The sequence below is a fragment of the Pollachius pollachius genome (genome assembly GCF_949987615.1).
Source record: "Pollachius pollachius genome assembly, chromosome: 14".
NCBI classification, from domain to species: Eukaryota; Metazoa; Chordata; class Actinopteri; order Gadiformes; family Gadidae; genus Pollachius; species Pollachius pollachius.
The window spans coordinates 6,824,579-6,850,825 of record NC_136947.1 but is presented as its reverse complement, the minus strand read 5'-3'; the positions used below and the strand labels follow the sequence as shown (position 1 = coordinate 6,850,825).

At 47.4% G+C, this 26,247-nt stretch overlaps 1 protein-coding gene across 1 annotated transcript; it reads left to right on the top strand.

The window, feature by feature from the left end:
* Window positions 1–223: 223 nt before the first annotated feature.
* Window positions 224–26,247, top strand: LOC307085425 (5'-AMP-activated protein kinase subunit gamma-1-like). The gene is made up of 15 exons (XM_079750215.1): window positions 224–447; window positions 5,366–5,630; window positions 15,947–16,209; window positions 18,491–18,542; window positions 19,370–19,479; window positions 20,409–20,490; window positions 20,873–20,931; window positions 21,021–21,066; window positions 21,181–21,235; window positions 21,459–21,585; window positions 21,788–21,953; window positions 22,042–22,079; window positions 22,559–22,705; window positions 23,228–23,321; window positions 24,580–26,247. Exons 1-15 carry the CDS (start codon window positions 364–366, stop codon window positions 24,609–24,611), a joined length of 1,620 nt encoding a protein of 539 aa, XP_079606341.1. The 5' UTR covers window positions 224–363; the 3' UTR covers window positions 24,612–26,247.

The following is a 26,247-nucleotide window of genomic DNA, read 5'->3' as shown; positions in this document are numbered from 1 at the left end:
CGCAGTTGTTCGCCCTGATAGCCAACTCGACGTCCCAGGAGGAATGGTACAGGCTAAAAAAAGAAAATAGCAGTGATACTTTGTATATGATACGGCTGCAGACGCGCTGCCGTGCAGCATTCCTGCAGGCGCATGTTCTACAACAGGTCGGGTTGTGGCGGGTGTCTGCCTCGGTCACGGCCATGCCTACTTCCTGGTTAAAAGAGGCAGCTTCATAGTTGTGAGGCAGCATTTTTGCACAGACACAACGCGAGATAGGTGGACTGGTTGCACATTTTGCATTTCAACACTCGTATTAAAAGCGATCGCACTGCCCTTGGAGTTTGAAAGCGATATCTTTAGCAGTGCGGGAATATCGACAAGATGGGCAGCACGGTGATGGAGTCCAATAAAGACGGCTCCAAAAAGATCCCGAAGAAAAGGAGAAGTCTGCGGATTGACATGCCAGTAAGTCCACCCTACCTACATGTTATTGTTGGCTGGCGTGTTTTTCCAACAGGCCAAAGCTGTCCACACTCCCCCACGTGTGCCTCGGTCAGCGGCACATGTGCTAATGTTTTCACGAATACTAAACAGGATAAGTAGGCCTTTTTTTTCTTGCAGCATCTTCCCGTTCAGACGCAAACGTGACGTCGTAACTTAAAGTCATGTTTGTCAACACCCAGGGCCGTCATTGTCTGCAATTCTACCTTTTTAAAGTTAATCTAATCGTTTGCCTTTGTTTATGTTTACATTCCAATGCATGGGTAAACGGGACATTTGAGGGAATTGAAAGAAAGAATTCGTCTCTTATAATTCTCTTTTGGACAACTGAGCTTGTGCATGCAATCACACTTCCTTGGTTGCGTTTTTTAAGCTGATTAATATTGTATGGGATGCCGAATGTTATGCAAACCTACGGTGAAGTTGTGTCGCAGAAATGGGTTATTCGAGGGTGTGTACAGTATAGGCCTGCTTAACATGACAACAAATCCTACATGAGGTCGGTATGCTGCTTCTCGTAAACACTGGGCTGCTTCTCTTCGTCCCCCATGTGATGCATGTTCAATCCATTATGTTACTGCAGCCTATGATACAAATCACACTTCCAGAGACACCCAATCGTCCTGCACTGATCAGACTTGAAGGTAAAATCAATGTATCCAGATACAACTCTTCCTGTTTAGGTTTTGGGTGAGACGATACCAACGCACTAAAGGTAATTCAGCGTTCATTAATCTACCGTGTCAATAAGAGTTTACATAAGCCTGCTTGTCGTGGCTGCGAAGATCGTTGGCCAACATGTTGAGGTTGTGACGTCATGGCTGTTGATATTTGCTCATCGAGATGAACGGGAGTTTGATCTGAACCTTGGTGGTACCTTTCCCCTACATAGTAAGCCTCCCTTCAAAACAAAAACATCAAACAACCATTGCATCACAGAGAAGCTCTTCCTTGTTTTCAAGCACATTGACTTACTCTTGTTGGTAATGGTTTTATCCTAATATAAATAAGCATCACATTTAAATTGCGAAAGCAGGGCACTAAGCGTATGAAAGGGGAAGCTGTGTACGTCGTATTGGGTTCAATGTGCAATAACCATGCGCATACCATGTCCCAAACACTGTTTGATTGGTAACCTTTACCGGAGACCCTCCCTCAACCAACAGACGTCAGTCTGAGCTCTGGCGTGTCTGCGCTGCTAAACGATGACCCTGCGCTCTGAACTCCCCACAAAAAACACGAGTAATGCTTGACCTACATGTCTCAGATGGCCTCGAAGATTATTGGGCAATGTTTTAAGGTTGTGACGCCCCCAGGGCACACGTTGATATTGCCTAATCATCGAGACGAACGGGAGTTTGGATGACCTGTTCCACAAATAGTCTCCCTTCAAAGCCTGTTAAAAGTAAATTTTGTTGGTAGGCTATAAGCCGATCACACAACTATCTTTTAATTTTGTCTGACAGCCCCTAAAAACCATTACAGGCCGAACCATCCAGTTGATAATATCATATATATTTTAAATATATAATATAACCTTGAATCCCTCCCGCTTTTTTAATGAAATGTTTTTATCTTTACACTATGCACCTTTTTATGAGACCGCCTTGTCTGTTTGTTTTCCTTGTTTTGAGCCCTCATGGCTGAAACCTGCCTAAACTTGCTCTTGCACAATGAAAGGGAGGGATAGAGAGGTGTGTGCACGCTCCACCCTGCAGACCTGCCTGTGGATTGGTGGTTATGTATGGAGCGCGGCCCCAGCCCTAAACAAACAGTGACCTGATCCTCTCACACACACGCATGAAAATACCCTTCCTGCTTCTGAGTTCTTAGAAGTTTGAGAGGTACGGTGACCTGCCAGTGAGACAGTTATTCCTTTGCCAAACCGCTATATATATGTGTATATATATATATATATATATATATATATATACACACAGTGGGGCAAAAAAGTATTTAGTCAGCCACCAATTGTGCAAGTTCTCCCACTTAAAAAGACGAGAGAGGCCTGTAATTTTCATCATAGGTAAACCTCAGCTATGAGAGACAAAAATGAAAAAAAAATCCAGAAAATCACTGTCTGATTTTTTAAGAATTTATTTGCAAATTATGGTGGAAAATAAGTATTTGGTCAATAACAAAAGGTCATCTGAATACTTTGTTACATGCCCTTTGTTGGCAATGACAGAGGTCAAACGTTATCTGTAAGTCTTTACAAGGTTTTCACACACTGCTGCTGGTATTTTGGCCCATTCCTCCATGCAGATCTCCTCTAGAGCAGTGATGTTTTTGGGCCTTCGCTGGGCAACACAGACTTTCAACTCCCTCCAAAGATTTTCTATGGGGTTGAGATCTGGAGACTGGCTAGGCCACTCCAGGACCTTGAAATGCTTCTTACGAAGCCACTCCTTCGTTGCCCGGGCGGTGTGTTTGGGGTCATTGTCATGCTGAAAGACCCAGCCACGTTTCATCTTCAGTGCCCTTGCTGATGGAAGGAGGTTTTCACTCAAAATCTCACGATACATGGCCCCATTCATTCTTTCCGTCACACGGATCAGACGTCCTGGTCCCTTGGCAGAAAAACAGCCCCAAAGCATGATGTTTCCACCCCCATGCTTCACTGTAGGTATGGTGTTCTTTGGATGCAACTCAGCATTCTTTCTCCTCCAAACACGACGAGTTGAGTTTTTACCAAAAAGTTATATTTTGGTTTCATCTGACCATATGACATTCTCCCAATCCTGTTCTTGATCATCCAAATGCTCTCTAGCAAACTTCAAACGGGCCCGGACATGCACTGGCTTTAGCAGGGGGACACGTCTGGCACTGCAGGATTTGAGTCCCTGGCGGCGTAGTGTGTTAGTGATGGTAGCCTTTGTTACTTTGGTCCCAGCTCTCTGGAGGTCATTCACTAGGTCCCCCCGTGTGGTTCTGGGATTTTTGTTCACCGTTCTTGTGATCATTTTGACCCCACAGGGTGAGATCTTGCGTGGAGCCCCAGATCGAGGGAGATTATCAGTGGTCTTGTATGTATTCCATTTCCTAATAATTGCTCCCACAGTTGATTTCTTCACACCAAGCTGCTTACCTATTGAAGATTCAGACTTCCCAGCCTGGTGCAGGTCTACAATTGTGTTTCTGGTGTCCTTTGACAGCTCTTTGGTCTTGGCCATAGTGGAGTTTGGAGTGTGACTGTTTGAGGTTGTGGACAGGTGTCTTTTATACTGATAAGGAGTTCAAACAGGTCCCATTAATACAGGTAACGAGTGGAGGACAGAGGAGCCTCTTAAAGAAGAAGTTACAGGTCTGTGACAGCCAGAAATCTTGCTGGTTTGTAGGTGACCAAATACTTATTTTCCACCATAATTTGCAAATAAATTCTTAAAAAATCAGACAATGTGATTTTCTGGATTTTTTTTTTCATTTTGTCTCTCATAGATGAGGTTTACCTATGATGAAAATTACAGGCCTCTCTCGTCTTTTTAAGTGGGAGAACTTGCACAATTGGTGGCTGACTAAATACTTTTTTGCCCCACTGCAGATCTAGATGCTTTTTGCCGTTTTTCGTAGTTCTTTCAAAGTATTGCTTTGAAAAAAAACTCTGAAGTGTGTGTGTGTGTGTGTGTGTGTGTGTGTGTGTGTGTGTGTGTTCATTCTATTATAGAACTACTCTCGTCCAGTACGTCACACAGACAATAAACTGCTGTTGGCATATCACCTCTAGTTTTATTTATGGGGGGGGGCGTCCTCAGTGCAGTTGGCACGAGGAAAAAGAAGGTCACAATTTACCGTGATGCAACACTTGAGAGGACCGAGAGTGGAGTTTCCACCTCATGTATTCCACATATATTAATATTTATTTATTCACTTTCTTCTTATGTTGACGCAGCTTTTAACTATATTCATTATCATTGCACGTAACCTAGTGCAACTCGTTCTGGATTACTTTTTTTACTTCTGAAATTACATCTTATTATGAATCTATTAAAGACGGAAAGAATACAGGGAGAGCCTGGACCAAATGTTCTTGCCCTGCAGCGGTCCGCCAATAGGATGCTCACCCAGGATCATGTGAGGCAATACAATGAAGCCCAGTGCATTGGTTTCTTATTCAGGAGAAGCAGAAGTCACTTGATGTCAAGCGACCACAGAAAGCAGAAGAAAGAGATAAGGCATAAATGTTAGAAATCTCTCAATCAATCTCAGACCGAAACAGAGATTTTATTTAAATTGTATTTTATTTAACCTTTATTAAACCAGGAGAAGTCTCAGTAGAGTAGATGCAGTAGAAAGGCTGCCGGCCTCCCAAGAGTAAGAGGTGTTACACCTGGGCCATATGGAAAAAGATTCTGCACGGCCCATAGAATCTATGCCGATATGCCTATCAATGCAAAATGCTATTCAAATCAGTCCAGGCCAGAAGCCTTATTGAAATGTATGGTCATGTGCGGTATGGGCTCAGAATAAACTGGTTTTCTGTAAGATATTTCAAATTCATATTATACTTATTAAAGATGATTAACATGAATGTGTATAAACAAAATGATATCTATGCATTAAAAGAAAATATAATGTTCAATAATTAATGACTCAAAAAATCTGTGGGAATTGTCCTCCCTTCATCCGTGGAACTTACTCCGATACCCATATAACACTGGAACTAACTGAATATTACCGGCTAACATAGGTCGGACCCGTTTTGAATAATAATATCCTTAAACATGCATGCCACAAAGTCCATCTGTATTCCCTGACTCTATATCTCCAATCAAAGACCTTAAACGACACCCTGACCGATCAGCCCAGCCCGCCGGGGGGGGGGGGGGGGGGTTAGCTCCAAGCCTCTGGCGCTAACACCTCCTCCCCCCTTGCTCCTCCCCAGGGGGAGCTGCCCGTCTGCACCTCCTGCCCCTCCAAGGGCATCTTCCTGAGGAGCACCAGCGCCAGCCCGCCTTCCTGCCCCGGGTCCGCCCCGGTCCTGGCCAAGGTCAGCCCGGGCTCCCCGAAGACCATCTTCCCATACCCCTCTCAGCAGCAGCAGGGCTCCTCGCCCAAGTCCCCCCGGCGGCTGAGCTTCAGTGGTATGTTCCGATCGTCGTCCAGCTCCTCGTCCTCCAGCATCAAGCTCTTCTCCAGGGCCAGAAAAGGTCAGTGGCTCTCTCCTTCTCTCTGTCAGACGGACTGGGTGTGCTTCTTTCATCATACCGTGTGTGAACATCATGTGAACATTCAAGTCAGCCGTCTTTTTATTATTTTAGCATAAACAAAGGAATGCATTATGTATTACAATGCATTTATTTAGCTGACACTTTTGCCGAAAGCGACTTACAAGTGCATTGAACAATGAAGATGTAACCCAAAAAGGGTGACTCATTCGAGTACGTTCAATTAATCAAATAAGCAAACTGCTTTATATGCTAGATGACAAAAACAAGATTATCTTTTTTAAATTTGTTTATTATGCCAGTGTCATCTCAAAATAATTCTGTTCAAATTATGCAGATCCACAGGGTTATGACAATATCACCAGTGACGCTTATTTAAACACGTGTCGACAACACTCAAAGCACATGATTCCAGAAATTCTTCGACACTTACTCCCAGCTAGGGAGTGTTTGGCAGTGTCTGGTTATAGAGCAGACGTTTCTCTCAGTTTCTGGGAGTTGCCTCTTCACTTATCCACTTGCCGTGCACCGATGCAAAGGCAATTCAGCACTTGTTACGGTATTGTGTTGATGTAATGGAGCCTAATGTAACAATAGACTTGATCAACATCCTGATGGGACTGATGATAATAACCACTGGAGCAAGCTGGGGCCCTCCAACTGTCTTCCTTACACCAGCCACTTCCTCTTAAAACAAGGGTAAACAATGGAATAAAGTTAGTCTCACTGTACTTCCTGTTGGACAAGCTTTTGTAATCACAATGTAGACTGTGCGTGTGTGTCCGTGTGCACATCTGTGTGCATGTTTAGCAGCATTTTTTTGTGTGCATCCGTGGGTGCTTGCGTAGCAGCATGTTTGTGTGTTCATGTGTAGCAGTGTGTGTGTGTGTAGCAGCATGTATGTATGTGTGTGTGTAGATGCGTGCGTGTGTGTGTCTGTGTTTTAAAAAGTAACCTTTTAAGTTTGACTGAGACCTCTTCCCTGTGTGTGTGTGTGTGTGTGTGTGTGGCAGCAAGTGTGTGTGTAGCAGCATGTACTGTATGTATGTGTGTACATGCGTAGATGTGTGTGTGTCTGTGTTTTAAAAAGTAACCTTTTAGAATTGACTGAGACATCTTCCCTGTGTGTGTGTGTGTGCATGCATGTGTGTGGCAGCATGTGTGTGTGTGTACATGCATGTGTGTGTGTCTGTGTTTTTTAAAAATAAACCTTTTCGGTTCGACTGCGTCATCTTCTGCGTGTTTTTTTGTGTGTGTGTGTGTCTGCGTGCTTTTGTGTGTGTGTGTGTCTGCCCATTGTTGTGTGTGTGTGTGTGTGTTGCGGCAGACACTGTTTGGATGAGAGCAGATGTGGGCTGGGGAATGAGCGGCACCGCGCACGCCCTGTTGTTGCACGTTCTGATATTGCACAACAGCAGGCAGAATGTTTTGCACGGAAACACAGCGTTCACGGAGGGGCTGTAGGAAGCTGAGATCAAACGCCGCTTCGGTGACTCATACCCCATGGCTCCCACACACCCGCTCCCCTCTCGCGGTGCCGTGCGAGCACCCGGGGGCCCCTGGTTGGCTCGGGCTGAGCGGAATGGCTCCGCTGGTGCCAGGGCTGTCTCAGCCCGCCTCCCCCTGCCAACTGCTTTCCTCTGGACGCCATTGACATCGGTGGAACTCCAGAACAGCACATCAAGCGTACCGAGTTCAACAATGTGCTGCCCGATTCTGTAGACTATGGTCTCTAGCAACCTTACTGCAGCAAAGGATCATTTTGTATTCATTTAGTGACGATGGAGACGACTTTAAAAGCTACATATTTGTTTAGTAGTGGCGGTGGTTGTGGTGGTGGTGGTGGTGGTCCAAGAACGTTGGTGATGTTTTCTACACTTCCTTCTCCTGCCACAAGAGTGTGCTGATGATCCTAGTCTTCTCGCCCTCTCTCCCACCCAAATTGCTGCTGCTTCTTAAGGTGGTTTTGCAGTCCAAAGGCACAACACAACAGTTTAGTATTCATTGCAGAGTCAAATTATTAGTCAATGCACATCTCAATAAGGTACAGTGCTTCCATGCACTTTTATATTGATATAATTCATCATATGCATATTGAGAACGTTCCTTTGCGTTTAAACTCTTCGTAGAAATGTGGATCGCCTACATGTTAAGTTTCCAAGTAGTGGGGAATGACTTGCTGTCCTTTTGTAGCCTTATCTGGAAATGCCTTCCTCTCGCTCTCTGTCTCTGTCGCTAGCTCTCTCTCGCTCTCTGTCTCTGTCGCTAGCTGTCTCTCGCTCTCTGTCTCTGTCGCTCTCACTCTTTCTTGCTCTCTGTCTCTGTCTCTGTCTCTCTCTCTGCCGTTCTGTCCTTTTCCATGCAGTGTGTTTTCAGTAAATACTGGACCTAGTGTTTCGTGGCGAGCGTCCTTAAAAGGGAACAGGACTTGCTTGAGCAGGAGCAGAGGTTTATTGCGGTGAACTCTTAAAACCTGGAGGAATGTTCAGTAATCAAAATAAGATGACTAGATGAGTCATTTTCTTGGTTTCAAAGCTGTGTGTGGTATGGGTTGGACTGGGTAACCACAGCAATCCCAACCGAATAGCTTAGCGCTTCATTGAATTAAACATGGATCGTTTAACCTTAGACCAGCCCTGATCTTGGGCGGGGATGTTTTAGGTTGCCTACTGGGTGGCTCTACGTTGACTCCTCACCGAAGGCCTACTGACCTTTCGGGCCTCGGCTCAGAGGTTGCATAATGTGCCGGTTTAAATCTGAAGTGTTGTGGGGGTGTGGTTGGAGGGTGGTGGTGCTGGGGTGGGTAGAGGGGAGCCATCTGTTAAGGAAGGGGAAGAGGGCCACTAGCCACCAAAGCCACTCTCTGATCAGCTGGCGGAGCCACCCTGACCCTCTCCGACCCACCTCTCCTCCAATCAGGTCAGTAAACTGGCGGGCAGTTGACTGACACCCCCCCCCCCCCCCCCCCCCCCCCCCCCCCACAATGCACTTCTCTCCAATGGGCTTTCCTGGTCATTTCAGTGTTTGCGTTGGTGAGTTCGATCCTGAATGTATAGCAACTGCTCACGTAGACTAACGTGCCTGAGCTTTAGATATTATTATTCTTAATTCATCATTTAAATCTGGGCTTCTTTTTTTTATCAAAAGAAGGCGGGGAACCCCCCCCCCCCCCCCCCCCCCCCCGTCAGCCAGCCAATAGCTGCAGTGCAGCGTCGCTCGCGGACACTGCTGTGGCCTCCCGTTACCGACTGCTGAAGAGAGGCCATATTAAACAGGCTCCCGCCGCAGCTGCACCTGACAATTCACAGCTCCTCAGACCGTGTAAGCCACACCGGGGACAGCACCACTCTGTGTGCGTGCGTGTGTGTGCGTGTGTGTCTGCGTGTGCATCTGTGTTTGTGTGTGTGTGTGTGTGTGTGTGTGTTTGTGTTTCTCCTCATCCCTATTTTAACGGACCTGGGGATTTGATCTATTGCCTTACTTCAGATGTTCCACACGTCCGCGTGTTTCCCTGGAGACCGATGGGCCGACGCAGACCCCGCACGCTGGCCGCAGACACCCCCCCCGGGGGCACCTGGGATAAACAGAGCTAGCTCCGTCTTCAGATCATCCACCTCACACGGACCGCAATGAACATACATTCGCTCCTTTTCCGGATTGATCGACTTTCTTTCGTGAACAAAGACTACTTTTCCCAGAGTTCCTGCTGAACTCCATCGTCTGCGTTGCATCCACGAGGACTCTGTACTGTACCACTGTATCTCTCTCGCATCTCTCTTATCCACGATGTTCTCCACACCGGGCTGAAGACCCTAAAGCCCCCGTTTCTACTGGCGACACTCATCGCGAAGAAGACCTCCCCGTGCCTTTACGTCGCCCGCCGCGTGCTGCTGCCATGCTCCCGTCTGGTTAGGAACCCCCGGCTGCCCCCGTGAGCTCCATGAAGAGGTTCGGTAGTCTGCGTCGGAGCAAGAAGCGCAAGGAGCAGGATGGGCTGGCAAGCAGAGGGCAGTCCCATTCTCCCGGTCCGCCCGGTAACACACCCCCCGCCGCCGTTCTTCTCTCCTTCTCCTCCTCTCCTCATAGCTCTGTGGCTGATTCACAGTCCTTTTAGGTGTAAATACAAGATACGTGTGTGTGAAAGTGTGAAATAACCTTCCTCCTCTCCCACGCTATCTGCTGATGCAACGTTCTGTGAGTAATGTATGCTGTGGCGGAGGTCTATCCATAGCCGTGGGGCGGTAGACGCTGTTGTGATCTCTTACTCTCGCGCTGTACAGTATGCACGCCTACCGGTGGAATGTCTGTTGACATGTATACGGCAATGTATCCACGCGCTGCTGCCGGTGATGGTTTTTTAACTCATATCAATGCTGCGGTCGTGTCCGTCTATAAATCAATCAATCAGCTCCAGCAAAACTTAATGGTCGGTGTCTCTTAATGAGGCAATGAATATTAATGGTTGACAGGCTGTGTTCACAGACGTGAGGGGGTGTTTCCGCCACTAATTGAGGCGGCGGTCGGTGGCGCAGTGTCTGATTTCTTCCTAAAGCATGCAGAGAATCCATACAGGACTGAACGCAAAAGGGCACCCACACCAAATGTCACAAGCCTCAGCCCCACTGTGTTCAGAGCTCACAGCTGTCCTAGCCGGGGAGTGTGTGTGAGTTTAACCAGAGTGGACTGCTCTAGACAACAAAGGAGTGATATTGTGCTGACGCATTGATTTCTGTTCGATGTGGTGGTTGTGCCGTAGAAAGGTGGTGCAGTGTGCTTTACTTCATTATGAAACAGCGTGACTCTGCACTTTTCTCCAGCTGGTGTCTTCTCTTCAACTCTCTGCTGAATAACTGTTCTAATTTAAAAATAGAAAACTTCATTGGTAAGAGACAGAAAACTATCTGATCTGGAAATTCCGCCGGGGCTGTGCCAGAAAAGAGGTTCTGAAAGAGCGTGACTCAGGGAAACAAGGGGATTAACACAAAACGACGCCCTGTACATGCAGAATTCAAATCAGGTGCTCTGCTTTCCTGTCCATCTATCTTCTCCTGGGGAGTGTAGTCAGGGTGTGGGGAGTGTGAGCTGGAAGCAAATCCTAGTCGACTATGGGGGCACAAGACCGTGACTTGTCCTGAGAAGGAGAAGCAGGTCATTGCCCTCAAGTCTCTCTGTCACGCACACATTGTTCACACCTACTGGTATTCATGGGTCTCCGTGTCCGTGGGTTTGAAGGTCTCAACCCCGTGACACGCAAGTCAGGAACCACGGGTTTGAAACCCAGATCTGTTCAGCTTGCCCTCTGCACTCTGGGGCGACAGTAGCTCAGGAGTTAGAGTGGGTTGACTGGTAACTAGTGATAGGTCGGTCGCGAACGATTCGGTCAGAACGAATGAATCCCAAAGGTGAACGATGAGAACTGATTCCCAAAACAAGAGAACTGATTATTTTTTCTTTTTTTTAAACATATAACAAAATATCGTCACGTAAATAAAAAATAAAAACGAGCAAAGCTTCGTCTCCCTGCGACCTTATAGTGATTGAGTCTAAAATGTTCTCATCAATTCAGCCAATGACAGCAGATATCGCGTTGTAATGGCCCATGGGTAAACAAATGATAAGGCACCACCACAAAAGCTAAATAACAATCGCTGTAAGCTTCAATATCATGCAAGCACTTTATGTTTTCTTTTTATTTTGTTCTACATCACAATTGCATGATTTAATAAAGTATTGTTTTTACCTACCATTACGAGTCTCATTTGGTCTAGTTGCTAACGTGCTTCACTGCTTGAGAAAAATGTATAAGCTTATATAAGCTTTATATATGCTTAATATTTACACTTAACCTGGGTAATTTTGCCAGAACATTAGAAAGTAGTTGGCTACATGCATGTTGATTAACATTTATTCCATAATTTCCGATTCCCTGGCAAATGACGTAACAGACCATCTGACTTAACGAACGTATCAAGCTAACGAATCAAACGAATGAATCGTGATAGTGAACGGAACCGAAAGAACTGATTCCCGGAAAATAATCGTTTTGCCCATCCCTACTGGTAACCAGAAGGTTGCTAGTTCAATCCCCGGCTCCTCCTAGCCGAGGGTCGAGGTGTCCCTGAGCAAGACACATCACCCTGACTGCTCCTGACGAGCTGGCGGTCGCCCTGCGTGGTTGACACCGGAGTCGGTATATGAATGTGTGAATGAGTGGTTGTAAGTCGCTTTGGACACAAGCATCAGCAAAAAATCGCCTAAAAATGCACCACTGCGCCATCCCTTGGTAAACGCTCATGCATATATATATATCCATAACCATATAAGGAACCTGTGCAGCAAGCCGGACTGGGGTGGGAACACAGGCAGAAGTTAAGAGGGGGCGGAGCCGACTGCTTTCACTAAGGGAGGGTCGGGTCCTTCAATGTATGCAGGACAATGCGGAACATGTTGCACCAGGCTGTGGTGGCAGGTACTCTCTTCATTGTGGTCGTTGTGTGCTGGAGCAGCAGCATCAATGCTGTCCACAGGGGGCTTGCATCGACTCAGCAGGATGATTGCAGGGAAGTGGGTGGTGACCAAACTGCTGGTCATAGTGGACCAGGCCTCTACATCTGCTCGGTGACTCTCTGGTCAGGCAGAGGAGAGAACTCAGCAGGAGACTGGATCTGGGTCGATGCCCACCAGAGCGCCTCCAGAGGTCCATCCCGCCACCAGACTTTTCAATGCATCCTTGACGAGCCCTCCCCCTGCCGCTCCTTTTTACACAGCAGTCTGCGACTTGCACATAGTGCCCCCGCACCTTGTTATTAATCACAGCATACACCCAATTTATACCCGGCGATCCATTTCTGAAGACATTTTAACTCCCTAGCCCTCTAGAATCGCGAGTGTAATTCTATGTGTTTATGCATAGTGTAATGCACACATCATTTTAGTTTTTATTGTGCACACAGAGTTTCTTCAGTGAGTTCATTGTTTAATCTCATCCCGGCTCCTTTTCCCCACGGGGATCTAACAAGCAGGTTTCTATCTATAACCTTGTTCGGTGCCCCTCATACGAGGGCCTCGTATAGAGTGCGTTGGGCGTCGAGGGTGGTGGGGCCGGGGGGCGGCAGGGGGTGCCTGCGATGCATTTAGGATTAGGTCAGAACAGGCGGTCCAGTTACAGCGAGCAGCCAGTCTATATCTGGTGCAGCGAATGCATGGGCTCTCGCCGTATGGAAGTGCTGCAGCGTCGGAGCATGTCCACACCCCAGCCCAGCGGGGAAGCCCAGCGATCGCATACCTTCTGCCTCCCCAGCAGCTGAGAAGTGTTCACACCTACCCTCCTGTCAGTCCAGATGAGAGATGGCTGGATATGGTCTATGTGTGTGTCTTGCTTGGTTATAGATTAGCTTTTGGAGGGACTTCTCAGCATAAGCCAGGAATAACTGCCGTCGTGGACCAATTCGCTGTTTATTAATGTGAGGTTAGGTGGCTGTCGGTCTTACTCGTTGGAAAATACGCGAATGTTTATTTGCATATTTACCTCTACCTTTGCCTCTTTTCACTTCCACTCTTAGCCCGTCATACAAACTACTCTAAATATGAAGCTTTTGCAGAAGTGGGTCTGTGTTCAGTGTATACGTTTGGGCTTGTAATACACTTGCCAATTAGTGTTTGTGCTCACTTGGTGCAGATTGCACTCTTAGTGAACCCTCTATTAGGGCTCCTGGAAGTCTTCAGTCTCATTGGAGTCGTTCTAGTTGTTCAGGGAATCTCCTTCACTGGAAAATTGCACATCAGCTGTGCAACTGTGGCTAAGAGAGACACACACACTTGCACAAAAATACACATGCGCATGCAGGGGCATATGCACACACCTCTCCAGTGTTGGCTTTGTTATTAACCAATGTGAGGCGGATATATGCATGTTATTTATTGTGAATTCTGGGTAGTATTATTGTATGTGTGTGTGTGTGTGTGTGTGTGTGTGTGTGTGTTTCTGAATATTTATGTACGCCGGCCCTGTGTGTGAACATGACACTACGTTGCCCAGCATCACGTTCATCTTTCCCCTCCCCCCTGCGTTTCCACTGAGTGCCAGTTGGCTCTTTAAAGGGGACATATTACACCACCAGGTGTGAATGTGATTGGTCATTACAAGCCGTTCTAAAAATCGGACTCTTCTGACTTTACAAGTGGGCGTGTCCACCTTTATGTGTACTGGATAGATCAGTCTACCAGCCTACCCCGTGGACTGCAGCAAACGTTGCTCAACTCTCCGTCATACATCTAGGTGGACACGCCAAAACGGCTTGTAACGGCTAATCACACCCACACCTGTTGGTATTACGTGTCACCTTTAAGTCAGACCTGTCCCGCGACTGAGGAACCGGCCCGTGACCCCGTATCAAACGTACATCGCGTCAATACACGGGATCACAACGACTACAACGTGCGTCCTGAAACGCCGGTGGTGTCATAGCCGGCCGCCGCTTTGGCCCCACACAGAGGCCTGTGTTGGTTATCTGCTGCAGAGGAATGTGCCACAACAGCGGGGCTAAAATAAGACTGAGAAGCTGCGGGATCCGGGGCGCGGGCCAACGGCGGCCGGTACAAGCCAGCTAAATGTCAGGAGATAAGGGAGAGAGGGCCAGGCCCGGTGGACGCTGCCAAGCCAGCCAGGGCTGTATTGATTGACTGGTTGACGATAGCTAGTGGGATGTCTGATGGATGCGTCCTTATGGATAGGTTGAGGACACGGTGAAGGCTGGGTGAGTGAGTGTGTGGGGGGATCCCTGGATTTGAAGGTTAAGGGGATCGTTTATAGTGAAGGTTAAATCAGAAGGCGCATAACAACTCGGCTGTTCACTGTTGAGTCTGCCTTTTGCTTTGAGTTCGTTAAGTTTGGCTCTGTTGGGAATTAGAAAACACTATTCTCTATGTTCACGAGTTCTAGAGAGGGTGACAAAAGTAACAAGTACAAGTCTGACGCGCTCCAGACTCGTGACTCCTCCCCGGGGTCCCTGCGTCAGTAGGGGCGTGTGCGTCCCGTGTCTCCATGCGTTAGAGGGGGTCCGGCGGGCGTGTGACGGTCGTCAGGTGACCCTCCACCCGACGCTGCCTCCGAAGCAGCTGGTCTTTGAACCCGGTGCCAGCGGGCTCGGAGACAACGACACTGAGCTCCAGCAGGAGTGAAGTGAATGGGAGCAGGTGGGGGAAATGAAGGGATCTCAATGTTACGCTCTGGTAATCTAATGATTATTGAATCAATGGGCGGGGTCTTTAGCTTCCCCTTGATATTTTTGGATTAATTCTGTAAACATTATGGGTTTTTAATTTGTGGTTGAATCGTTTTTTTGCATTGCAGAAATGTCACACATAGAGCTGTATACAATGATGTACATTGTTTTTGTCGTTATAATCCTTCTTGAATTATACAAATTGTACGGCGAGGGAAGACATCTCGAGTCAAGACATTAGAGTTGTATTGGCAGGCTGTTGGCAGCACACAGCCTAGTGAGCTGTACCTATACCTCAACTGATCAGATGGGCCTTCCCATCTGTCCTCACTGCAGTGATAAGATCACACGGAGCAGCCTGACCAATCAGACACCATCCCACTGTGTCGTCGTCCCCCCCCCGCAGTCACACACTTTATCTCAGTCTATCAGTCATCAAATAAATACATTCAAGGCTCATGAGAAGGGATTTTAGTCAACTGATCCTTGTGATGTTTGGTCTGAGTTTGTTTTTTGAAAGATTAATAAACTGTTAATGTTTGTTCCATCATGAAGCTCCATTGTGTGTTCAGGAGTTCACTTCTATTCTAACACTCGACATCGCCATGTGTCAGGGAGATCCTTATACCGACCTGTTTGTAACAATGCTCACGCTACACTCCACCTTGGGGACGTTAACTGGGCTCCTCCAGACAAGGAAAACAGGATGGCGATGTTTGAAAACTGGTTTCTTGTAAAGAATTGGTTGACAATGGGATAACCGTCATCCTATGTGGCCATGCAAGAGACCTCCCTGAGTGTGTGTGGAGATGGCTGGTCTAATTACTAATAATTAAACCAGCCAATATTAACTCTGGGGATGTGCCACAGGTGTGGCACATCCCCAGTGTCTAATCAGTGTGTCTCGGGTCAGGTGAGGCTGCTGACACCGGCCATTATCCACACACACTCCACCCTGTCACACCCCTTTTAGGGGTGTGACAGGGCGTGACCTCCACCTTAATCAAACTAATGTGAACCCAATCCCAGGATACAAACTGACCCTCTCCTCTCGCTCTCCTTCCCTCCCCACAGGCTCTGGTGGCTCGTCACTCCCCTCCACCCCCATCCAGGTGTCCACCCCCCCCCAGGCCTCCACCCCCACCCAGGTCTCCAGCCAGCCGCTGTTCCCCCAGGTGCCCCAGCCCAGCTCCCCGGCGGCCGAGCGGCTCAGCCGGCGCTCCCGCTCCCTGTCCTGCACGGCGCCCGACCTGGGCCAGCGACTGAGCCTCCCGCGCACCAAACCCCCCCTCATCCCGTCGCCCGGCCCCGCCACGCCCACCGCTACCTCGCACCACGTGAGTGGCTGCACCGCCGGTACACTCGGCAGATATCCACCAATCACCAGTGTGTCGGGGAGCGCGTCCCATTAAGGCTCGGTCCTGATCGCAGCGACCCGGCTTCGATTCCTGCCCCTGGTCCTTTGTTGCATGTCTTCTCCTCTCTATCTCGACTACCTTCCTGTCTATCTCTATCATAAAGCATAAAAAGGCAGGTAAATCCTTAAAATAAAATAAAAACCCGAGCGTCCTATAGGCACAGATGAGGAAGGCCGAGCGACCGGTCCACAGCGATGGTTCCCATGACAATGTTTGGTGTTGTGCGATGGGGTTCGATTTCGTTTTTTTTCTTTTGGTTTTCTTTTGATTTCCTTTAGGCGTTCGGTTAGAGATATTAAGAACTGGCGGTTAAAATGACTTACGTGAAACGAATGTTTCACCAGAGATGGCAATCTCAACCGTTTGATGTTCGGTTACTATCGGCTTTCATTTGAACCGACAATTACGCAATGGTGGGGGAAGGATGCAGTAGTTAAAGCTACTCATGCGTGTCATTGAAGTATGGTGGCTGCTTTTGCATTTTCTAGACGATTGCTAAGCCCCACCGTGGCTTGTGTTAATGTTTACAATATTTCCTTTAATGTAAGGTTCCACCTTTCTCAAAGTCACAGGGATTGTACCGGATGTAGTGTGTAGGGACCATTGCTGTGTGAAAGCATATGACGGATTGGAGTCCTGCTGCTTTCCTCCGCTGTGGGGCTCTTATCTAGTTAATACAGCCACGGTTGTTGTTCTTTCTGAATCCTTGATGCCATATGACCAGGAGGTAGGGGGGTGTGTGTGTGTGTGTGTGTGTGTGTGTGTGTGTGTGTGTGTGTTATAGTCCAAACGTCCTTGTCTGGAGAGAAGCTGTGTGATGAAGTGTAGCCTCCTGTCAGTTGTGATTGCCCCACCCCTGGTAGCTTTGAGTGATTGATGTTGACAGAAATAATCAAAAATAATAACTCATCTCTAGTCTCGTGTGTTGTAAAACACCCAAGGATATGCGAGAGAGAGAGTAGATTCATCATGAGTGTACGTCCATCTTCTGTCTGTCTGCCAGCAACCGTTTTCTTTTACAGAATTTAATTAACTAATATCATCTTAATAGCACGGCGGCGAGGTATTTTCTGCCTCAGCCGAATCAGAGAGTGGAGCCTCACTGCTGTGCCGCAGACAGGCAAGATTTATGGTGCTGCAGTAGTTTTGGCGAGAAAAGCGCTGTGTCACCATCGCAGGCCGCTCCGGGGAGACCTGGCAACACGTAGGACATGTATAAGGGCTATCCTGCCCTGCCGCAGTGGACCAAAGGAATTATACTTGCAAATTCAAGGCCGGGGGAGAATATTTTTGTCGGCACAAGCAAAGCTATGGATATCTGCTAGTCTATAACTTAAGTGACTAAGCATATTCCCTTATGTGATTTTGCCTTTTCTAATCTGAAAAGGCAGATCAAAGGTTTATAATATGCCCCTTTTTGAATAGCTGCCGATAAACTATTGCCCTAATGGCTTTGACAATGCCGTCTTCTTTCCATATTTAAGATAAGACACTGCGTTCCTCGGTCTAATTAACCGCGGCGACGTTACCGCGTATCTCCTGCTTCTTGCTGCTAGGCAACACAGGGGATTTCCTAATATGGTGAGGGACCGATTGTTGAGCGCGGAGGGGCGTTTCCACACAGCGTAATGGTTGTGCCCGCATTCCCCCCATGGGAATGGCTATGGCTGGAATACTGGGAATCGGTTAGGCACCATCGGTTTCAGCATACGATTTAATAAACCTCGGCTCTTTTTTTTTTAATGTCGGTTGAATGAAACCAGCAAGAGTCGGAGATCAGTGGCAGTTTAGTTTCAGTTTCAATACGACCAGTACGTCTGCATTGTTCCCCATCGCTGCAGTGAAAAACCCTATTGGGAATGTTCCACTTTTATAAAGGGGTGTGCCCGTTGATAAATAATACATATTTACCAATAAAGTTCAAGCCTTTTGCGGTGAGCGTCTGTTCGCGCGCTCCTCTGTTGCGCGCCGCGTGGATCGCAGCGCTGTAAACAAGCCCAGTTGTGCAGCCATTGACCGACCGCGAACATTTATTTCCGGACGCGACTTAGTTAAACATTGTTCGGAGCCCTGTTGAGGAGTCCCGTCATCAGCCCGCTCATAATATCACCCGCAAAGTTTGTTGTGAGCCGGCCGAGTGTGTGTCGTGACTGTTTTGCATCTCTCCTGACCGGAGCACGTCTCCCCTTCTCCCTCCTAGGTGCACGGGTTATTCGAAGGCATGCTGGAGAAACTTGACATAGATGATGACGGTGAGTGTCCCCTGTTGTGGTTTGATCGTTTAAATGGTCAGTTGTTTGTATCCCGTGAGTACGCCAGTACACGTGTGGATTCTACGCGTCGGAATAACAGTCACAGGGGCGATGCGGTTACGTTGCTTTAGTGGGATTTAGGCAGTTTACAAAAGTATTTTTGGGTGGGACTTGTAATATAACGCCCCTTACACAATAGGTGAAGAACCAATTGCAATGCGCTGCTTTATATATGAGGCGCACGTCGGCCGAATCTGTCATGTGCGTGAAGTCATGATCTCTCCTTCTGTCACGTATTGAGCGTTCCCTGGATGGGACCGTCGCTGAATATAATGTCAGGATGATCACATGTTTTGATATTTCCTTCGTGGGCTTCTTCTTTCTTTCCAATGTTTTTTCAATTATGTATTGAATGTATGCTTTTTTTTACTGAGCTATATTATTTTTATAATGCAGCCGGAGAAGCCTATATATTGTCATTTAAATCAAACTGAAGCGATGAACACTTCAGTATTAGTCTAAATGGTTGTTGGAACAATGGAATGTATAAATGGTAAATATATATATATATATATATATATATATATATATATATATAGCCTAGTTTATGAGCCTTCCAACATGCCACAAATGAGCCGATGCTATGGTTGACGGCCGCCTGCATTGGTGATCTAAGTTGCTAACAGGAGAGGCTAGCCCAAGGCACTCTGGGTAGCCTGGTCAAAACGCTACAGTAAGTGGCTCTTAGTGGTTTAGATCGGTAGTAGTTTGCCGTCCATTAGCCCGTGTCTGTCTGATGTGTCTGTTTTTCTCGCCCGTCCTGACAGCTGCTGCTGAACCAGAGAGTGATATCTACATGCGCTTCATGAAGTCCCACAAGTGCTACGACATCGTGCCCACCAGCTCTAAGTTGGTGGTATTCGACACCGCACTCCAAGTGCGTCCTGCTCTACCTTCTGTGCAGCTACACAGGCTGGCTTTTATACGCACGCGCACACACACACAGCTTCTATTCACAGAATTACCGGCACTTGTGTGATGTCAATATGGGCCGGTACTACGACAGAAAGCCTTTGTTTAGGTGACAAGACAAAGCCTATTATTTCTTCTTTGAACCTCAGCAGGCCATTAAACGCTTGTATTAAGTGGTTGCAATGGTGGAGGGGTAAGGAGAGAATGCCAAAGACAGTTAGTGTTTTAACGTGGGGCAAACGCACAAACACACATACCAAGAACCACTCAGTCTGTGAGCTGGCGTCGGGATTGTTTTGAAATGGTCCCAAAGCTGTTAAACAGTAATCTTGGGCGTGTCCTGGTCTGTCTTAAGTGTGGTGGCAGACGCCATCCGTATCCAAATGAAATCTAAACGAGAGGAAAACAAATGATCTAGCCCTGAGGCATTCTGCTGGAGAATCTGGGAGGTCTCCGGACGGGATGGCTTGGCTTTGTTCACGATTTCACGTTTCAGCGCGGGTAGGTGGGTAGCGTGTAATGAAATCGGTCACTGAATTGTACAATATCATTATATTTGGAAGGAGGGTTGTTTCTTTGTAGAACTATTTCACTGAAGCCACCGGCATCGTATTTAATTTGAAAGGATAAAAACCAACACAGACCATCATCTGCCTGCCATCGTTTTTTCTCCACAAACCAAACAGAATTCAGATGATACAAAACCCCCTGGTTTACTGAGTCTTGGGTGGATAAGTTTTATTCTTTACTCACATTTATTACAAAAGGATGAGTGGAAAATGTTCAAGAAAAAGCTCAGAATAACATTCAACGTAAGAAATGGCTGCTTTAATCATTTATGTGTCTGGACTAATGGCTCTGTATTATTGTTTATATCCAACTGTTTGACGACAGGTTAAGAAAGCGTTCTTTGCGCTGGTTGCCAATGGCGTGCGAGCGGCCCCTCTGTGGGACACGGAGAAGCAGAGCTTTGTGGGTAAGCAGCCAGGATTTCCTCTTATAATAGGAGAGTCTGGTTAGAAGTCTTGCCTTCTTTACGGAAACCTCAAGAAATAAGGAAACCATAAACACTTTAATCATAAAAACGACAGAATTATTATTTTTTTTTCGGTCGCACAATGCACCATAGCATAACGTCATTTTCCACAGAGACTAGAAACCAGCGTTTTTTAAAGGCATGACGCAATATGCAGACATGATTCTGGTGACCTGGCACACTATTGTTCTTCTTGGGAGGCAATAAATGCCTAAAACGAGTCTCCGTACACCACTGAATAGCGTTGGGCACATTTCTTTCACAATGCAATCCCAGGATGATAAGTGCATCATAACTCCATGTGCTGTCCTTTTGATCGCAGGGATGTTGACGATCACAGATTTCATCATCATCCTACACCGATACTACAAATCACCCATGGTAGGTCGCCCTGCGGCTTCCCCCCCCCCCGGACGACTTGGTCCTGCTTTAATTGTGCTTACTGGCGCCTTCTGCTTTTGTGTCTTCAGGTGCAAATCTACGAGTTGGAGGAACATAAGCTGGAGACCTGGAGAGGTGGGTGGCTCCTGTGTGGTTTAAACGTTGGAGATATTGAGCTGAACAGACGGGCTAACATTTCCCACGTTCCCATTCAACTTTCTTTTGAAACACCTTTTCCTTTCCTCACAGAGGTGTATCTACAAGCGACATTCAAGCCCCTGGTGAATATATCACCTGATGCAAGGTACAATGTTTGACCATGAATTAGTAATGGCACATTGTGTTGAGGAAGAGAACTTTCCAGTGCAATGTATTATTGTGTGTGTGTGAGACGCTGTACCGAGGCTTGCACACACACACACACACACACACACACACACACACACACACACACACACACACACACACACTCACACTCTCTGTAATCCCTGTCTGTAAACCCATTTGTTTGCTGTTTCTATCTGCAGCCTGTTTGACGCCGTGTACACCCTCATCAAAAACAAAATTCACCGGTTGCCTGTCATCGACCCTGTCACAGGGAATGCACTTTACATCCTCACGCACAAGAGGATCCTCAAGTTCCTCCAGCTCTTTGTGAGTCCCACGCCGCCCATCCGCCTTCATGTTATCGTCCTTCCTTACATGCTTCTCCATCTGCCTTGGATGCATACACTGGACATCTGTTTCCATCTACGTATCGCCCCCTAGTGGCCAGATGCTCCAACAGTCTCTGAAACGTGTGTGTGTGTGTGTGTGTGTGTGTGTGTGTGTGTGTGTCCCCCTCCCACTCACCCAGGTGTGTGAAATGCCAAAGCCAGCGTTCATGAAGCAGACCCTGGGTGAGCTTGGCATCGGCACGTACAACCAGATCGCCTTCATCCAACCGGACACGCCCATCATCAAAGCCCTCAACATCTTCGTGGAGCGGAGGGTGTCTGCGCTGCCCGTAGTGGACGAGAGCGGTAGGGACGCATCACACCGCGAGGCACTGCACTGGTCTCTCTGGGAGACTCTGCGATGCTGACGTCTCATGTTGTTCTCTCCTCACAGGCAAGGTGGTGGATATTTACTCCAAGTTTGACGTCATCGTAAGTTCGGCCATTTTGTTTTCAATGCACGCACACCCCCCCCCCCCCCCCCCAAGCTGTTGGTGTAACCAATGAGTGCCGAGGCGATCAGTCACACAATCAGATGGATGCATTTGTCGTTCAACGGAAAATCGATGTCTACAAATGTATTCATCTAACCATCACTGAACCTTTGCTGCTCCAGCTTGTGAAATACACATATTTTAGCTTTTTTCTTTCAGATTATAAAATTACTTTATAACCTTTTTTCTTGGTCACTCATTTGACAAACGCACACACTTAACTTATGGCTTGTGTTTGTTTTTTTGAATTATGACACGTTATAGACTAAATGTTGAACGTGAATAATAATCGATGGATTACTCCACAATGAAAGCCAGTGTGTACAACAACAGCCATCTTGAACTGAAGCGTCCTCATGGTCTCCTGCTAGCTGAACTCGCTCCTAAGTGCTGCGCCCCCTGTTGGCCGTTTTTCAGAACTTGGCGGCGGAGAAGACGTACAACAACCTGGACATCACGGTGACCCAGGCGCTGAAGCACCGCTCGCAGTACTTTGAGGGAGTCATGAAGTGCCACAAGCTGGAGACCCTGGAGACCATTGTGGACCGCATAGTGAAGGCTGAAGTAGGCACTCACTCACTCACTCACCCAACGCAGTTACACTTTAGCACCCGCCAATGGTTTCTAATTCAGTTTATGGGCGTCGTTTGAAAAAAAATCGGATCCCATGCCAAAACTCACTCTCCACCCTCTTTAACGCCTGGACATTTGGAAATTTCTGCATTCCAAAGCTTTTAAATATTTTATGATTCGATCGAAAATATTTGCGGAAAATGTTGGAAAACATTGGAAATGTTTATTGAGACCTGAGGCAAGGGGTTTGGTTACTTACTGGGAATTCAGTTGTTTTCGGCTGGAAGTCAACCAGACTAGCCACTACAACATCCTGCCCCAAGGATCGACTCCCATTTGTTGTTACACAGCTATTTAACCCTCATCAGTACTTTTGTATTACCATACTTTACTGGAGCATTGTTATCATCAGCCTTCATGGCCACTTTGTGTCACCCTATAAATGTGTGTGTGTGTGTCCCTGTGTGTGTGTGTGTGTGTGTGTGTGTGTGTGTGTGTCCGTCCGTCCTCCAGGTCCATCGTCTGGTGGTGGTGGACGAGCGCTCCAGCATCGAGGGGATCATCTCCCTGTCGGACATCCTGCAGGCCCTGGTGCTCAGCCCAGCAGGTATAGACGCCCAGCAGCACTGAAGCCCTCCTCCCCTCTCCCCTCCTCATCCACCCCTCATCCACCCCAACACAACGACCGCCCCACCCTTCTGTCTCCTGCCGGGGGCTCCAGCTCCCTCTCTTCCCACCCCCAACCCCCCCCCCCCTGCCCCTGTGACCCAACCTCAGGTACGACGACTCACGCACATAAATGCCGGCGTTGGATGGCATGTCCCCCGATAGGGCTGTGTGCAGCGAGGGCGCAACCAATATCTGCTTCTACTAAGGCAGGCTGCGTACGTAATGGGAAGACGCTAAAGCTACTAACTCGACTGCGTTAGAAACGCGAGGAAGGGGCGAGTAGGTAGAAACACAGAGTAGAGCGCGTACCATTACGGCTCAGTGCTGATCGCAGCGACCTGGGTTCGATTCCTGCCCCTAGTCCTATGCTGCATGTCCTCCCCTCTCTCTCCCATACCTTCCGGTCTATCTCACTCTCTAATAAAGCATAGAAATGCAGAAATAAATCGTAGAAAAAAGAAAAAGAAACGCACGTAATTTCACAAGCCAGATAATAAAATCCACAATGATGAAATGATAGCATGCGGTGACGCATCACAAAATCAATGAGCGGATGTTATTGCGCTGACCGATGTTTATGGGGTCGGTCCGAGACGCAAGCGAGCAAACGCGCGCATGAAATGTGAGCAGTGGAAAGTGTAGAGGCGGCTCATCAGTAAGTGCTTCTTCTTCCTTAGTGAGTGATTTTAATAGTACAGTTGTATCATGGGATCCATTCTTTATTAACTAACACCCTGCATCAGCCTAAACATCTGCTTTGGGATCAATACTCATAGATGAGTTACTGGGTAACGTAACTCAGAGATGAGGTATTTGATCTTTATTCTCTGAGTTAATATGTAACTTATCTAAGAGGCAAGAACATAGTTAATATTAATTGTGTGTGTGCTTTTGGCCTGATTGTTTAACAAGGTCTGCATTGGGTCATCATGATTGCTACTGACCTTCCAGCTACTGACCTTGTAATATTGGATTGGTATGGTTAGGAATTTTACATCAAAGAGGAGTTTCCCTGCACCTTGGACAGGGTACTGGCAGTGAGTCCATTAGGCTGCAGTCAGACCAGCCTTTCCCTAGCCTTTTATCCCTGCTAAGATATGCATTGGCAAGGATTTATGTGTGCTGCCCTTCTTAACACTTACTGCCTGGATATTGCACATCTTCACCTCATCCCTCCACCCTCTCCCCCTTCCCAGACGCTTCCAGAGAAGAGAAGCTTGCCGAGTGAGAAGACGAGAGAGAGAGAGAGAGAGAAGAGAGACGAGAGCGAGAGAGAAGAGAAAGACGAAAGAGAAGAGAAAGACGAGAGAGAGAAGCTTTGCAGAGTGAGAAGACGAGAGAGAGAGAGAGAGACGAGAGCGAGAGAGAAGAGAAAGACGAAAGAGAAGAGAAAGACGAGAGAGAGAGAAGCTTGCAGAGTGAGAAGACGAGAGAGAGAGAGACGAGAAGAGAGAGAAAAGAGAGAGAGAGACGAGAGAGAAGAAGCACCTGAACAGGATATTTTGGAGGGAGCAGCAAGTTTTATTTTTTTATATAGCTTCAATCGAAATGGCCGAGGACTCGTAGAGGACGGCCTCCCAGGGGCCTCCCCCATCGGCCCCGGACTGATGCACTATATAAAGGCTTGGATACCAAAGAGCTTGGAGGGGCCCCGCACTGGAGGACCAGGGGCTGCCCCCGAATCACCCCCTGTTGTTTGTGGTGTTGTTCTTCTTCTTCCTGTTAGGTTGGGTGTTTTGTTTTTTTGGACACTGAACACACGCACACATCGCTAACACACACACACACACACACACACACACGCGCGCGCTGCGTGGGTGGATAAACAAACACTGTGGATGCGTGCGCGGGCGGAGGGCCGGGTTGCGTCACGGGGATAAGCGTGGCCGTAATGCTTCACGCTTGCCAGGGTTCAGGGTCGTGTGGAGGTTTGTGTGCTTGTGTTTCTGTGCCCTCCCTCCTTTCCAAACTGTCTTCGCTGTGCCATGTCCTCAATGTCAGCCGCGTCGGGGCAGTTGACGCATAGCGCCGACCTCTGGTTGGATGGATAGTCATACTCGAGTTTGGTGTTGTTGAGGTTCATAGGCCCAAGAACAGCGTTAAGGATATAACTATAAGCATACACCCGCCATTTTACCTGCCCTGCTGTTAGAGCCAATAAGGAGAACATTCCTCCATTGATTCAATCTCTCGCACTGAGGTAATTATGTCGCAATGTTATTTGTTACGCAACATAAATGCATTTCCGAAAGGAGATTGTTTATTGAATACCGAAAGAAATGTAAGTCAGGCACTGAAAACAAACTTCAAAGCTCTGGTGTCACTCGAAATATTAATAACGAATAACACAATTCTGGTCAACACAAGTAGTGTAGTAGCTCATGACAGAAGTTACTGCCACAACCTCTCAAAGTATTCTGAACACGCCTTCAAGTTCATAGTTGCTATCTACTGCAACCCACAAACCAGGAACCCAAAGAATGCACCTTGCAATAGTTTAGTGGCAAGGTGAAAACCCAGAGAAGAAGTGAATGTAAAGATCTTTATCACACACACAAGGCGGGTGAGATGTTTTTGTTTGTGTTTGAGGTGTTGGAAGGGCTGCAACCCCTCCCTCCCCGAACCTGACAATGGTTCTGAATTACCGCCTGTTTTCGTTCCTGTTTCTGTCCTTTCTGAATGTGTGTGTGGGGGTCATTGTTACCTGATTGTTACTCTAATCACATGCAAAAACAATATGGCCTCTCGTACCCCCTAGCCTGGACAGTACTCATTTGTCGTTCACTGTAAATAAAGGGGTTTTCAGAAGACATATCAGAGAAAGCTTTATTTTTATTGAATGTGTATTGAAAAAAAAAAAAGAA